Consider the following 14,485-nt stretch of genomic DNA (forward strand, 5'->3'; position numbering starts at 1 on the left):
AAGCTTGTGACTACATCCCAGAAAAAGTGGAACCTCTAGATGCTTTGTTGGGAAGACCTCAATCTGAAATTCCAAAATCTTCACAATCCTTATTTGCAATATTTTATTGGTGTTGATGAAAAACACTTGTGATTTGTTATTATTCATACATTATCTTGAGACCTCCGCGTATCCTTCTAGAGTGTTTTTAATCTCCTTTTCTTCTTTCTTCGAAGCTTCTCTAAACATTTCTATGAACTAGAATGCCGTTCCATTGCCCTAACCTGCATTTCCTCCTAATATTCCTCCCCAAGACGTCCACCATGAGAACAAAAAGTGATGGGGATAACGGGTCTCCTTTTCTCAATCTGTTGGTAGTATTAAAAAAACCATAGACAACACCGTTTACTAACACTGGGAAGTTAGTGGATGAAATACAATGCCTAACACACTCCAACCATTTCCTATGTAAACCAAATCTTTCTAAAACACTCAATTGAAAGTTCCAAATCACACGGTCATAAGCCTTACTAACATCTAATTGACCACCATACCTCTGAATTTGTCGTTGTTCATGAAATGGATGGTCTCCACTACCAAAATAATGCTATAAGATATTCCTTTGCCCAGGGTGAAACCATGTTGCTCCTCTGAAATGTATTTATGCAAAAATTTATTCAGTCTGATAGCCATAGCTTTCAAAATGATTTTATAGATACAATTCTAGAGAGAAATAGGATGATAGTCTATCATAGTTTCATAATTCTACTTTTTGGGAATGAAAACAATAATGGTATTGTTGGTCTCTTTGACAAATCTCCTCTTTTTCCTAAAGTCTTCCACAACCCTCCATACATCTGCCCCCATGAACTCTCAACATTTGTGGAAAACCTCCACCATGAATCCATCTAGGTCTGGCATGTTATTATGATGCAACGAGAAGGTAGCCTCCTTCACCTCTTGCAGAGAGAAGGGCACCATCAGAGCTTCAATGTCCTCCCTAGAAACCTCCTCGTTAATCACATCTAGCAAAACGTTGCTTCTTCCAGCATTGATGCTATTGCTAGTGCCAAGCACCTTTTTGAAGTGTTGCACCACTGCCTTTTCAATCTCATCCATACATGAGTACCAAGAGCCTCCATTGTCTCTAATTGTTGCTATTCTATTTAGAGAGCATTTTTCTTTAACTGAGGAGTGAAAGAACTTGGTGTTAGATTCCCCTGTCTTAATCCACAACTCCCTATATTTGTCTTTCTAATAGATCTCCTCTCTTCTAAGGACCTTTCCTAGACTCTCTCTAAGCTCTTTTTCTTTCACAAATTCTTAATTAGACACCATTGCATTCATCACCGTCTCTTTGAGAGCTGCTAATTCCCCCTCTAGTCTCAATTTTTTTGCAAAAATGTTTTTAAATGATGTCACATTTAACTGCTTAATTTGGTCTTTTAAAAAATGTAGTCTCTTCACAAAATGAAATCTGTGAGTACCAACAAAAATATCACTTTCTTCCCACTAGCTTTTTAAATGGTTCAGAAAATGCCTACCCCTCCACCACATACTCTGATGAAACTTGAAGTTCCCTTGCTTCCTAGGCTTCCCAACATCCAATTCGAATTAGACAGGGAAATGATCAGACCCTGAATATGGTAGAATTCTTGATGACAACATAAATTGACCCTCCATCCATTTAGGTCCTACGAAGAACCTATCTAGCCTCTTAGAAATCCTAAAGAAGTTCAATCTTCTATTAGTCCAAGAGTATAATCCATTATTCAACACCATATCAGACACTTCATTGGAATTCAAAAAATCTTTAAAGTCCTCCATAATCATGTTGGATTTCCTTAGGCCTCCATTTTTGTCATCTAAATATAATATGGCATTGAAGTCTCCTGCTATAACCTCCCCAAAATAATGCTATTAGATATTTCTTTGCCCGGGGTGAAACTTTGTTGCTCCTCCAAAATTTATTTATGCAAAATTTTCTTCAGTTTGATAGCCACATCCTTCAAAATGATTTTCAAGATAGAATTAGAGAGAGAAATAGGACGATAGTCTATCCTAGTTTCATAATTCTACTTTTTGGGAATGAGAACAATAATGTTATTTTTGATCTCTCTCACAAATCTCCTCTTTCTCTTGAAGTCTTCCACAACCCTCCATATGTCTGCCCCCATGAACTCTCAACATTTTTGGAAAACCTCCGCCGTGAATCCATCTAGGCCTAGCACCTTATTACGATGCAAGGAGAAGGTAGCCTCCTTGACCTCTTGCAAAGAAAAGGGAACCATCAGAGCTTCGATGTCCTCCCTAGAAACCTCCTCATTAATCACATCTGGCAAAAAGTCCCTTCTTCCAGCATTGATGCTATTGCTAGTGCCAAGCACCTTTTTGAAGTGTTGCAGCGCTGCCTTTTCAATGTCCTCCATAGATGAGCGCCAAGAGCCTCCATCATCTCTAATTCCCGCTATTATGTTAAGAGAGCATTTTTCTTTAACTGAGGAGTGAAAGAACTTGGTGTTATAATCCCTTGTCGTAATCCACAACTCCCTAGATTTGTTTTTCTAATAGATTTCCTCTCTTTTAAGGACATGTGCCAGACTCTCTCTTAGCTCTTTTTCTTTCACAAATTCCTCATTAGACATCCCTAGATTCATCACCGTCTCGTTGAGAGCTGCTAACCTTTAGTCTCAATTTTTCTACAAAAATGTTTTTAAATGATGCCACATTCCACTGCTTAATTCTATCTTTCAAAAAATGTAGTCTCTTCACAAAATGAAAATTGGGAATACCAACAAAAAAATTACTTTCTTCCCACTAGCTTTTTAAATGGTCCAAAAAATGCCTATCCCTCCACCACATACTCTAAAAATTGGAGTTCCCCTACTGCTTAGGCTTCCCAACATCCACTTCCAATTAGACAGGGAAATGATCAGAGCCTAAATATGGTAGAATTCTTGATGAGAGCATAAATTGACCCTCCATCCATTTAGGTCCTACAAAGAACCTGTCTAGCCTCTCAAAAATTCTAGAGAAGTTCAATCTTCTATTAGTCCAGGTGTATAATCCACTATTCGGCACCACATTAGACACTTCATTGGAATTCACAAAATCTTTAAAGTCCTCCATAATCATTTTGGATTTCCTTAGGCCTCCATTTTTTTCATCTAAAACTAATATGGAATTGAAGTCTCCCATGATAACCACCCTAACGTTCCCCAAAATTAGAATCCACAATGAAAGATCTTTACCAAACCTTTGTCTTTTCCTCTATCTTTAGTGGGCCATATACATTGATTAATGGAAACTCTGAATCACCCATCAATAACTCCACCTTGCAGACCACATAGTAATCAGACATCTCTCAGGGAACAATTCTAACCACTTGAGGATTCCAAAGAATCCCCAAGCCACCTTCTGATCCTTCAGCTTCTTGAAAATAACTTTTCCATCTTTAACAAAAGTACAAAAAACTTAGAGCTTTATCCAAATTTAGCTTGGGTGCTTGAAGAAAAATAACATCATTAGAGGTCATATCTAACGTGCGTTTAACCAAGAATCTCTTGTCAGGGGTCGTTAGTCCCTTGACATTCACAGTAAGAATCTTCATGGTGCTCCAAGGGAGAAATTACCTCCCTTAGATCTCTTCATAAAATTGATCATTGATGATGCCCTTCTCCTTCGCTCTATCCTCTCTTTTTTGTTTTTTTCTTCTTCTATCTCTACAGCCCTTGGATCTCCCCAGAAGAACCTTGGTTGATTGGCTAATACATTTGGGGTTAACAACATCTAATTCATCCTATTTATCATAATCCTCCTCCATTGCTAATTCATAATCTATCTCGGTATCTAAAAACCCCTTACTTACAACCAAGGCTTTGCTAGGGGACGCTATACATTTGATAGGATCATCTTCAAGAAGAATTTTCTCTCGATCGGGGATAGCTTTGATCTTGCTCGGTCCCTTAGCTTTCGAAGAACCAGCACAACCCGATTTCCCAGTGCGGGTATTCAAGACCCAGGTTTGAGGGGAAACCGATTTTTCAACCATTGTCTGTCAGTTGGGCCGCGAAATCCATCTCCTAGCAGGCCTGACAAACACTCTACAATCCACCTGCAAATGTTTTGTACTACCACATCGACCACAATAAAGTCTAACTTCTTCCACTTCTAACTGTTGCGACCAAATCTTATTCGCCGATTTTAAACAAATATAGGAAGGAATCTCCTTCACCGCTACTATTTTCACCCTAGCATACAAATCTGAATCAACTATATTTTCATCAATTTCTAAAAGGGTCCCCAAAGTTCTACCTATCTTCTCCAAGTTGCTCTCACCTCAATACTCGACCGGATGATTATATAGACGAATCTAAATGGGTCTGTCATAAACACCCAATGGGACCGGGTCAAAATTGTGAAACCACGGTTGAAGTTATAAGGGGTGACCATCTAAAAACCAATTCTTATGATGTAGAATCCTCTCCTTCTCATATTCCTCTGCAAAAATAACAATAAAAAAACCTTTTGGGATGAATTTCACCACCACTTTGGATTTCCATTGGTTATCAATCCAAGTTTTAATGCGACTCCTCTCCATTTTTGTCTTGACAAAACAACAAGTCACCGCCAAACTATCCCATAGGTCGATGTCTTCTTCGATTTCATTGGAAAGGTCAATCTCGACTAGGTCATCCTCGGTCTCCGCTTGTTGTGTCAAGAAATCCAGAGCCTCCTTCCTCCCCTCATAGTCTGCAAGACCTCCATTGTCACGTAGCCAATTTCTGAGGCATTCTCTCCTCTCTCCTCTCGTCTTCTTTCACAGCAGAATCTCTATATATCTTAATTTCATAGTCCATTTATTATTATTATTAATATTTATATTTTCACATATTTTGATTTTGCATTTAGTTTATTCTATTTTTATTTTTATTTTAAATTTAAGTTTGAGATTTATTTTTAATTATGTATGTTTTTTTACAAAAATACAATTATTAATTAAAAGTTATTAGAATTAATTTAACTTATAATTATTTATCATATTAAAATTTAAATTTATTTAAGAATAGATATATTTTGAATTTTTATTTCAATTTATATAATACATTTAATTTATCTTTCAATCACTCTCTATCTCTCTATCTTCCCACCCCTCTCTCTCACTAAGCCTATCTTTATCACTCCCTCTTTCTATCCCTATTGGTAATGAAATCTAGTTCATCTTCTTGGTTAGACAAATAATATCAGTGTTTTAAATGGTTGGCAATTGAACTTAGGCATTGAACAAGTATATGAAAACTACACCAAAATTTTTCCTAATTGAACTTAGTGCAATTGCTAGTTAAATAAGGTTATCTTAAATATTTCTTAAATATTTTTTAATAGCACGTCACATTAAATATTTTTCATATTTGATAAATATGATTGATAGAAGCAATAAATAAATTTAAATATAATTTTTTTAATATAAAATTCTCAATTATTTAATTTTTTTAACCATTTATATATTTCTTAAAACGCCAGATAAAAGGCATGCAAATGACCAAACGTCAGAGAATTATATAGGGATGATCGTCAAAATTCGAAGCGTGAACCAGTCTATAAAGCAAACAAATTTAATCATTATAGCTTCCGAAATGAACGATCTTCTGTCTTGGCCGGCCAGTCCAGGCTGTTAGTTTTCATTTACGATACCACCCAATCCTTTCTGCAATTCCTATGCCCTCCTTATCACGCGTACATCCTTCTCTCAATCTCTTCTTTTCTCTGCCGTTTAATTCTTTTCTGCCACCTGCAAATCACCACCCAATCCTTTCTGCAATTCCTATGCCCTCCTTATCACGCGTACATCCTTCCCTCAATCTCTTCTTTTCTCTGCCGTTTAATTCTCTTCTGCCACCTGCAAATCACCGCACTTGTGCCCTTTTCTTTTTCAAACTACTCCAACACCGTTCTCTGGATCCTGTGCCCTTGCATTCCGTTCTGCCACCTGCAGATGTTCCGTTTTGTTTTGGAACTTGGTTTGAAACCATCGTGAGTTTTACGTGCAGTCAAGATCTTGCAAGATCAGTTGTAGAAAAAGAGCTTCTGCAATTAAAATAAATGCGCAAACACCGTTCTGTGATTCCCGTGCCGTTGAATTCGATTCTGCCACCTGTACAATTGTTCCGTTGTGTGTCCGAATTTGGCTCGAAACCCTGGGGATCGTGAGTTTTAAGTTGTGCAATTAATACTAAAAAGGATCGAGTTTTGGAGGGAAATGATCTGCTTTTCTGGGGATGAATAATAATAATTTAAAGCTTTGACCAAATGAATGTCTGGGAAATTGAGATTCATCTATATTCTCGTAAAGGCGAGTAGTTCACACATCCAGAGGAGGGTTGCACATAAGGTGCAGCAGTTTGTTTGTAACGACTCCTTCCACAGCCGATTTAGGGTTTTTTCGTTTTTAATTTCAAACTGGACGTTTTAGCTCTGTCAGGCCAGGTTTGCATTGGGTATGGTAGAAATTTACGGAAAATTAATAAATTATTTTGATATATTTAATTTATATATAAATTTATTTATAATAAATGTATTATTATTTGAAGAAGAAATTTGAATGATTCATTTTCCTTCAAAAATATTTAAGAATGTTATTGATTTACAAAATTTGTTTATGGAATTTTACATAATGTTATAATAGGAGAACTTATTTCTAATCTAGAATTTATATGAATATGAAAGTTTAATGGTGTAATTTCGATTTTAATTATTAAGATGATTTTAGAAAATAATAGTTCAAATTAAAGATTCAAATATTTGTATAAAAAATTAAAATTATATTAAATTTAAACAAAATAAATTGTTTAATTTTTTGTCTTATAAAATGAATGTTTAAGTGGGAGGAAGTCATTAAAAAGACATTGAAAAATATCTTTGTGAAAACATACTAAAACATATAAATAATGGGGTAGTTATTTTAGAACTGAAAGATTCAAAAAAACATTTTCTCTTGTTGTAAAAAGCTTGAAATTAACTATTGGACATCTTAACCTTAGTGTGACACCTAAACCTTTTTGTCGTTATCAAATGCAACAGTTAAAATTTAACAATCTAAGCCTTATTTGACACAATGTAACACAAACATTTAAAGCGTCTCATCATTTATGTTGTGGGGCATTATATTTAGCACAATAAGATGTCATCGCAAGTGCCTTTATCTCTTGTCGGGCATTACATTTAGCACAATAAGATGTCATCTCGAGTGCCTTTATCTCTTCTGACATCATATAAAAAACAGTTAAACTATCTTGGTCTTTTATTATGTCGGGCATTACATTTAGCACAATAAAATGTCATATCAAGTGCCTTTATCTCTTCTGACATCATATAAAAAACAGTTAAACTATCTTGGTCTTTTATTATGTCAGGCATTACATTTAGCACACAATAAGATGTCATTTCCAGTGTCTTATCTATTCTAAGATCATATAGAAAACAGTTAAGCTATATCAATCTTTTATTATGTCCGCCATTACATCTAACACACAATAAGATGTGATTTCACATGCCTTATATATTCTGACATCATATAGAAAACAATTAAACTATACCAATGTTTTATTATGTCGAGCATTACATTTAACACATTAAACATCTCATCTTTACAAAAAGATTGACATCATCTTATGTCCCAAATTGAACCTTGGATCATATATAAAAAAGATTGAACATATAAAATATGTTGTTTTTGTAATTAAAAATTAATGAATACAAAACTATACTACATACTAAAATATTTAGATTACATAAATATTTAAATTAAAAAATACTTATATCTTAAAATTTATCTTCTTAACTACTTTTTAAAAATTAATTAAAAAATATTTTAATCAAAACTAATAATCAACCATTAAAAAAAAAAAATTAATACTCTTTAATATCATAAGCTAGGTACTTACTCTTAAACACTATATAATAAAAAATAACTCTATTGAACTAAAAACCACCTCGTTTTACTAAAATAAAAAGAGTCCACATCCTTCCCAAGATAATGTTAGAAGGCAATTAGAAAACACCTAAACAAATACTTAACCCAGTCTCACGTGTATGATGAAGAATTACCCTATTTTTATAGTTTTATTTACTTACATGACGACTGATGATTGGAAAATAGCTTCTGTTCGTCACGTCAAATCGTCGTATCAAACGAAATTGCAGGAAAATCTTGGGTCAATTTACTGTAATGCCATTCTCTCGTTTACACCAGAGTAGAGTTGGCGTATGCACCAAGCTAAATTTTCAATGGGGGATTTATTGGAAATCTAAATAAATGGACATACCCTTACATGAAAAGCGGCACGCCAGAAGTATATATAGAGGGGGAGATTCGTGGCCTTTTCCATTATTCTTACGGTTGAGCTTAGGTTGCCCTAAATTTTGTTCTTTTGATTCTGAGCAAATGGATTCAGCTCTGCTACCGGGCTTTACATTCAATCCCACTGAAGAAGATCTCATGTTCTATTACTTGAAGAGGAAAAACAGTGGCGTCGAGGAAAAACTGGATTTAATTCCAGAGGTTTCTACTTACAAATGGGAGCCTTGGGATTTGCCAGGTTCCACTTTGTTGTACATTTAGGGTTTAGGGTTTATGTTGTTTCTCGCTTTTAGCTTGTTCATTCCCTCATGCTTTTGTTGTGTGTATTTTTGAGTCCCATGGGCTCATTTTTTTTTTTATTCTCAGAGAAAAACAAGCTTAGATTTCCAGTAAGCATATGATAATCATGCTTTTCTTGAATTATATATCGAAAAGAGGAATAAATCTTTGGCATAAATAGTGATGATTCACTAGTTTAGAGTGGCGAATGAATTTTCATGAAGTAGTACACAATGTCGTGTGCTTGAAATGTCTCATGCAATTTTGCAAATAAACTGTTCATCTAATGTCAAATTTTCTGAAAATTTTAATTTATGTTTTAACATTACATAAATTCCCACGATGTTTGTCCATGTAAAAGTTGGAAACTTGTGTTCAATTAGTCATTGTTAAATCGAATATTATTCAATTTTGCAGAGAGATCTTTTCTGCCAAAGTGCAACAAACAGTGGTATTTTTTTAGTCCTTGGAATCGGAAGTATCCTAGTGGTTCACTTTCTAATAGGGCTACTGAAGCTGGGTATTGGAGAACAACAAGAAGGTACCGGACAGTTCACTCTCGCTCAACGTCAACAGGAGTAAGGAAGACTCTAAGCTTCTATAAGGGTAGACCTCCATGTGGAGAAAAAACTGAATGGATGATGCACGAATACAGTCTGGATGAAAAGGAATTCAAGACAGGAGCTGGTTTGCAGGTATTATTTTGATTAATTATTTTGATTAACATTTTCTATACCTGCATATATAAACATTGATTTAATAATTAGATACCTAGATGTGCATGCTCACATACCTCTCTATGTTGTGTCAAACACTGTCTTGCTTACATAGAAATGCATTATTTAAAAAACAAACAAATGAATTGTTGAGGCATAAATACCATGTTGGAGAAAATGAGAGCAAGGCAGGACCATGTGTTCAGGTATCCATTTTTATTAATAGGGCTGAATTGAATGTTATTGTAATGGATTTTCCCATCATTGAAAAAAATGTTTACAAAGATATGATCTAAACAGTTCCTTTTGTCAGTCAATGGTAAGGGCATTCATAGTGTTCTTTGCTCATGATCAGTAGCAAAGTGATTCACGAGCAGCTTTCTTTTTAACTCTCATTTGTTTGCATCCATTTTTGGAAAATCTTGATAGGTATGCATGTTGAGTTGATGATGTTGGTGATGTAAGTAGGTAAATATCAGTGTTTTGCTATAGGTTAAACTGTATCCTTTCTAAGGATGCTAATATTAATCATATATGTCTTTAAGCATTAAAAATATTCAGTAGCAAAGTGATTCACGAGCAGCTTTCTTTTTAACTCTCATTTGTTTGCATCCATTTTTGGAAAATCTTGATAGGTATGCATGTTGAGTTGATGATGTTGGTGATGTAAGTAGGTAAATATCAGTGTTTTGCTATAGGTTAAACTGTATCCTTTCTAAGGATGCTAATATTAATCATATATGTCTTTAAGCATTAAAAATATGCATATAGAGGTTCCAAGTAGCCATTTTCAGTAATAACCATTTACAGTAATAAAGTGCCAGTGTGAGGTTAAATGAATTTCAAAACTGCATACACAAGGATATAGTATGAATGCATTTTGCACCTAAAAATGTAGCTACTTAATATGATTTAAACTTGCATTGGCTGTTACTTCTTACATAGTTGGCCAGTCTTGTACCCTTAAACTTGGCTGTTTTTCACATTTATTTTCATTGTGAATCATAGCCCAAGTATTTTGCTTGTACAGTCTTATATGCGGTGGGATTATTTAGTTCTTTTAACGAAGAGGAAATGAATCTCATTATCTTTAATCTTTCTCATGCCAAAGCAACATGAACTTGTTATATTATTAGTGACCTCGTATGACTCACTTCTCCTCTGGCAAAAATAAAGGGAATTATGAAGCAAAAATAAAGGGAATTATGACTCACTTCTCCTCTGGCAAAAATAAAGGGAATAATGGCATGTGAAATTCTCTTTAACCAGAAAATCAATCGCCAGTCTCAATAACATATTTCCACGAAGGTTGTTTTGTTTTTATTCCCCAACAAGCTTAAGTTTCATTGAATTTCTGAATTTCTCTGTGATGTACTTTAAATGTTGCAATTCTTACATTCTTTTACAGATGATAAGGAGAAAATAACGACGGTTTGCTTAGTCCTCTGATAAAGGTTCTATTGTCAAATGAATCACTTACAATAAAAGGTTGTTTTTGTCAATCTCTCACATTAGTGAAGGCAACATAAGTTTCTGAGTTGACTAATGACAAACACCAATTAATTGTACAATGCCATTTCTCTTGCTTGAATAATCAAGAGTGGAATTTTGGTCTTTAATAGGATGAATGAATAAGAAAATTAAAAAAAAAATCACTTCTACGAAAAGGCTATGTTGTTTATTTTCACAAAAGCCAAACCAACCTTGAATTTCTGAGATGATTTCAGTGTTTGATACCATTTCCCTCTAACTGAGTTAAGATCTATGATTTCTTTTTTTATATTGAGAATCTTAATATTTTTTAATTACTTTGACATGTTAATTAATATTCTTAATATTTATTATCATTATTATCAGCAATTTGTAAAGCAACTGTTAGTCCTGATTTACGATTTACGTCTGTTCTGCAGAATGCTTTTGTATTATGCCATGTTCTCAAAAAGAATGAACTTCCAGAAAAATGTGGTGGCTTGCAAAGTGCAGAAATTGAGAAGTGTGATTCATCTCCTAAAAATAAAAATCCTTCCTGCAATGAAGACAGGTCAAGTTTACCACATATGACAGAAGATCCTGCTGAACATAATATGTGGTTAGGATCTGGCAAGGACAAAATTAATCAACAGGTTTGTAGTTGGTTCAAAGCTTCTAAATTACCTGTTTGAAATTTGATTCTTCAGTTTTATTTTCAGTAATTTCTAGTAACTTACCAACTTCGTTCAAAGTTCTGATAAATTAAAATCCATCATTAACATTTTGCAATACTTACATTGTTGAGCTCAAGTGCCCAAAGAATGTTCTACTTCACATATGCATCAGACTCAATTCATCAAATGAATTGGGTTTTGAGGAGCTTTATCAAACTTACAATATCAAACTTTCTGCTTGTATATGATACCCTTTTGGTGTTTGGTCATGCATATTTTCTTATGATGTCATGAATAAGTTGTGTTGCATAGTCACATCTTTTGTGGATGTATTGAATGCTCTAAAGTTGTAAGTGTTATTATTGTTTGTATTAAGTGTCATGAGCCAAAATGGGTTATGAGGAATATCATTTATAATTTTGTATAAATGACACGGTAGAGTCCTTTGAAGTGAAGGGGCCACAATGTTTTATGTAGAAGGCACAGTCCATACATTAGAGTTTGAGAAGCAGAAGCTGTGGTTTTATTGCCCTCCTTCAAGAGTAGTAAGATTTCTTCCTTTCAAATAATGATGTCCATATTATATCAATATGTTGTTTAATTCGATATATTACTGATTCCCTGATTTTATCAATTCTGATTTGTCTATGGTGTGCCATAGAGTACTGTGTCTTCCCTGTTTTAATACTCTCTTCATCCTTCTTTTGTTCTACCTTTGAAACACCATTCAATTAACAACTAATGTAAGTTTCATTGTGTTTTCTTTTCAAGCAATTATTGAACATGCACATTTCTTACCTCTAGTTTCCTGTTTCTGATATATCATCTTGTCTATAAATTCTGAGATGTTAAAACTTGAGATATTGTCTTTAATGACATTTTCAGGTTGATTCGATGCCAAATGGTTTAGGATCAAATTGTGAATGTGGATGGCTTCCATCAAACATCAATGATTTTCCTCAAGTTCCAGCTGATATAAGCTTTACGAGGCCTGAAGCTACTGATGGACATTTGACTGGTGAAGAATTTCTGCGTGCATGTCAGGATTCCCAGAATTCTAGTGTGGATCATTCTTTCTGTCAGGATAGCTTTGCTGACATCTCGAATGGTGATTATATAGAACTTAAAGACTTGGAGAGTTGTGATTCTTCTCCTTCGTTTGATAGTATATTTAACAATGGTGGTCCTGGAATCCAATTACGACCTCGCAGTCCAGCATTGCATAGTTATCACCAAGATGTGTCATCTGAAGGTACATCTAAAAGAAGTGTTTGCACTAAGCTGTGCATAACATTGAAGCTTCAGCAGGACAAATGAAAAATATGTAACCACCACAAACATCCATTATGCATCAAGTTGTTAAATAATGATGCTATGTGTGCAACTAGAAATAAAATTAGTAATGTCAAATGCAGTTGAAATTTTTAGAGAGTGATTCTGAATTAGTTTTTAGTGTTTTTTGGGGTAATTTTCATAGGTAGTAATTTCTCTGTTTTGAAGAGTTTTAATCGCTTTAAAATGCATAAAAATGCAAGTTTATTATTATGTCTATTGTATGGGCTATGATCTCTATAAAGAGTTTTACTTGTTATCAAGTCTGAAAGTTGTAATGAAAGCAGAAGATTTTATATAAAGACATGATGTAACTGTTGATTTGAATTAATAAAAGATTGTTAATTTATATGTGAAGTTAAATTACGTTTGTTGTTGCAATTTCTCTGTTTTCTATAATAGAGTATAGCAGTTTTCTATTTTTTTAAATTCTTTGGTTGTTTGGGTGAAAATCAGATTGGTTCCATGTATGATTCAGAAATTCAAAAACTGTTGTGAAATCGTTGTGATGACAATGTGCATATTTTTTAATGGATGTTTAAACAATATTAGCCCAAAGTTTATGAATCCTTATTATAGAAAGAGTTTACTAATCATCTAGCTAATATATAATTATGTGCAGTACCTATCAGAGCCATGTTATTATTTCTGATATGATTGGATTATTCAATTCAAGGACAGCGCAATTCTCCTTCCCAGCAGTATATTTAGTGGTGTTTTGGATTAAGGCAAAAACAGGTTTTGAAGGGGCCCCTAAACCCTTTACAAAGTATGTTTAGTGGTGTTATTAGAAAGCAACTTTTCAATATTAATTTCTTTTATCTTTATTAAATTTTAGATGTAATTTTTAAAATTAAAAATTATCTAAAAAATGTTTACTTCAATCTAAATAATTAATAATTTGTTAATGATATAAAAAATAATAAAAAATTGATTTTAGATTATATTTGTTTTGTAACATTAAAAACTTATTGTAACTTTTGATATTGAGGAAAATGTAATATAAGTTTAGTACAACTAAAGAATTCCATAATTATTATGTTATAATATAATTTTATATTATATATTAATTAGTATTATATTATATAATATTACAATATTATTATATTTTTATCATTAAATTATTGGAAGGCAAGCCAAATGAAATTATAGAGAATGTCTCCCAAAAAATAAAATTCCACATGTCTCCCAGCTATTTGTCTACTATCATATGGCCGAATACAAAAGATCCTTAAACCAACTACAAAGCATGAGCAAAGACTAAACATAACAGAATTACTAACAATACATCAAACTTCTTGACCTCCAACAGCCTCACGCATGTCTTCACTTTCTAAGTCCTCCATTGAGTGTGGGGCATCCACTTTCATTTTCTCTTCAATCCCTTCAAGATGAATGTAGGTTTTGATCTAGTCTAGATCCTCATTTTCCTCTATTTTCATCCAACTTTGCAAGAATTCTAGCCCTGTGGTTGCTAAAGGCTTGTTGTCTTGATACTCGTCTTCATCATCCATCAGAATAATGGGATGGGAAGCTTTGGCACCTCTATCACTATGCTATAGTAATCCTTGGGAAGAGGTATCTGAACATTCTCCAAGTTCATGAGCATGTCATCTATACCTCCCAAAACTTCCTTTTTGAAAACCTTTTCATATAACAACTTTGCCTTTTCCTTA

At 33.7% G+C, this 14,485-nt stretch overlaps 1 protein-coding gene across 1 annotated transcript; it reads left to right on the top strand.

Annotated features, from left to right (window-relative positions):
• Positions 1–8,142: 8,142 nt before the first annotated feature.
• LOC131076704 (NAC domain-containing protein JA2L-like) lies at positions 8,143–13,172 on the top strand. The gene is made up of 4 exons (XM_058014007.2): positions 8,143–8,576; positions 9,035–9,312; positions 11,244–11,456; positions 12,363–13,172. Exons 1-4 carry the CDS (start codon positions 8,294–8,296, stop codon positions 12,792–12,794), a joined length of 1,206 nt encoding a protein of 401 aa, XP_057869990.1. The 5' UTR covers positions 8,143–8,293; the 3' UTR covers positions 12,795–13,172.
• Positions 13,173–14,485: the final 1,313 nt, after the last annotated feature.

This window comes from Cryptomeria japonica, chromosome 10 (genome assembly GCF_030272615.1).
Source record: "Cryptomeria japonica chromosome 10, Sugi_1.0, whole genome shotgun sequence".
Lineage (NCBI taxonomy): Eukaryota > Viridiplantae > Streptophyta > Pinopsida > Cupressales > Cupressaceae > Cryptomeria > Cryptomeria japonica.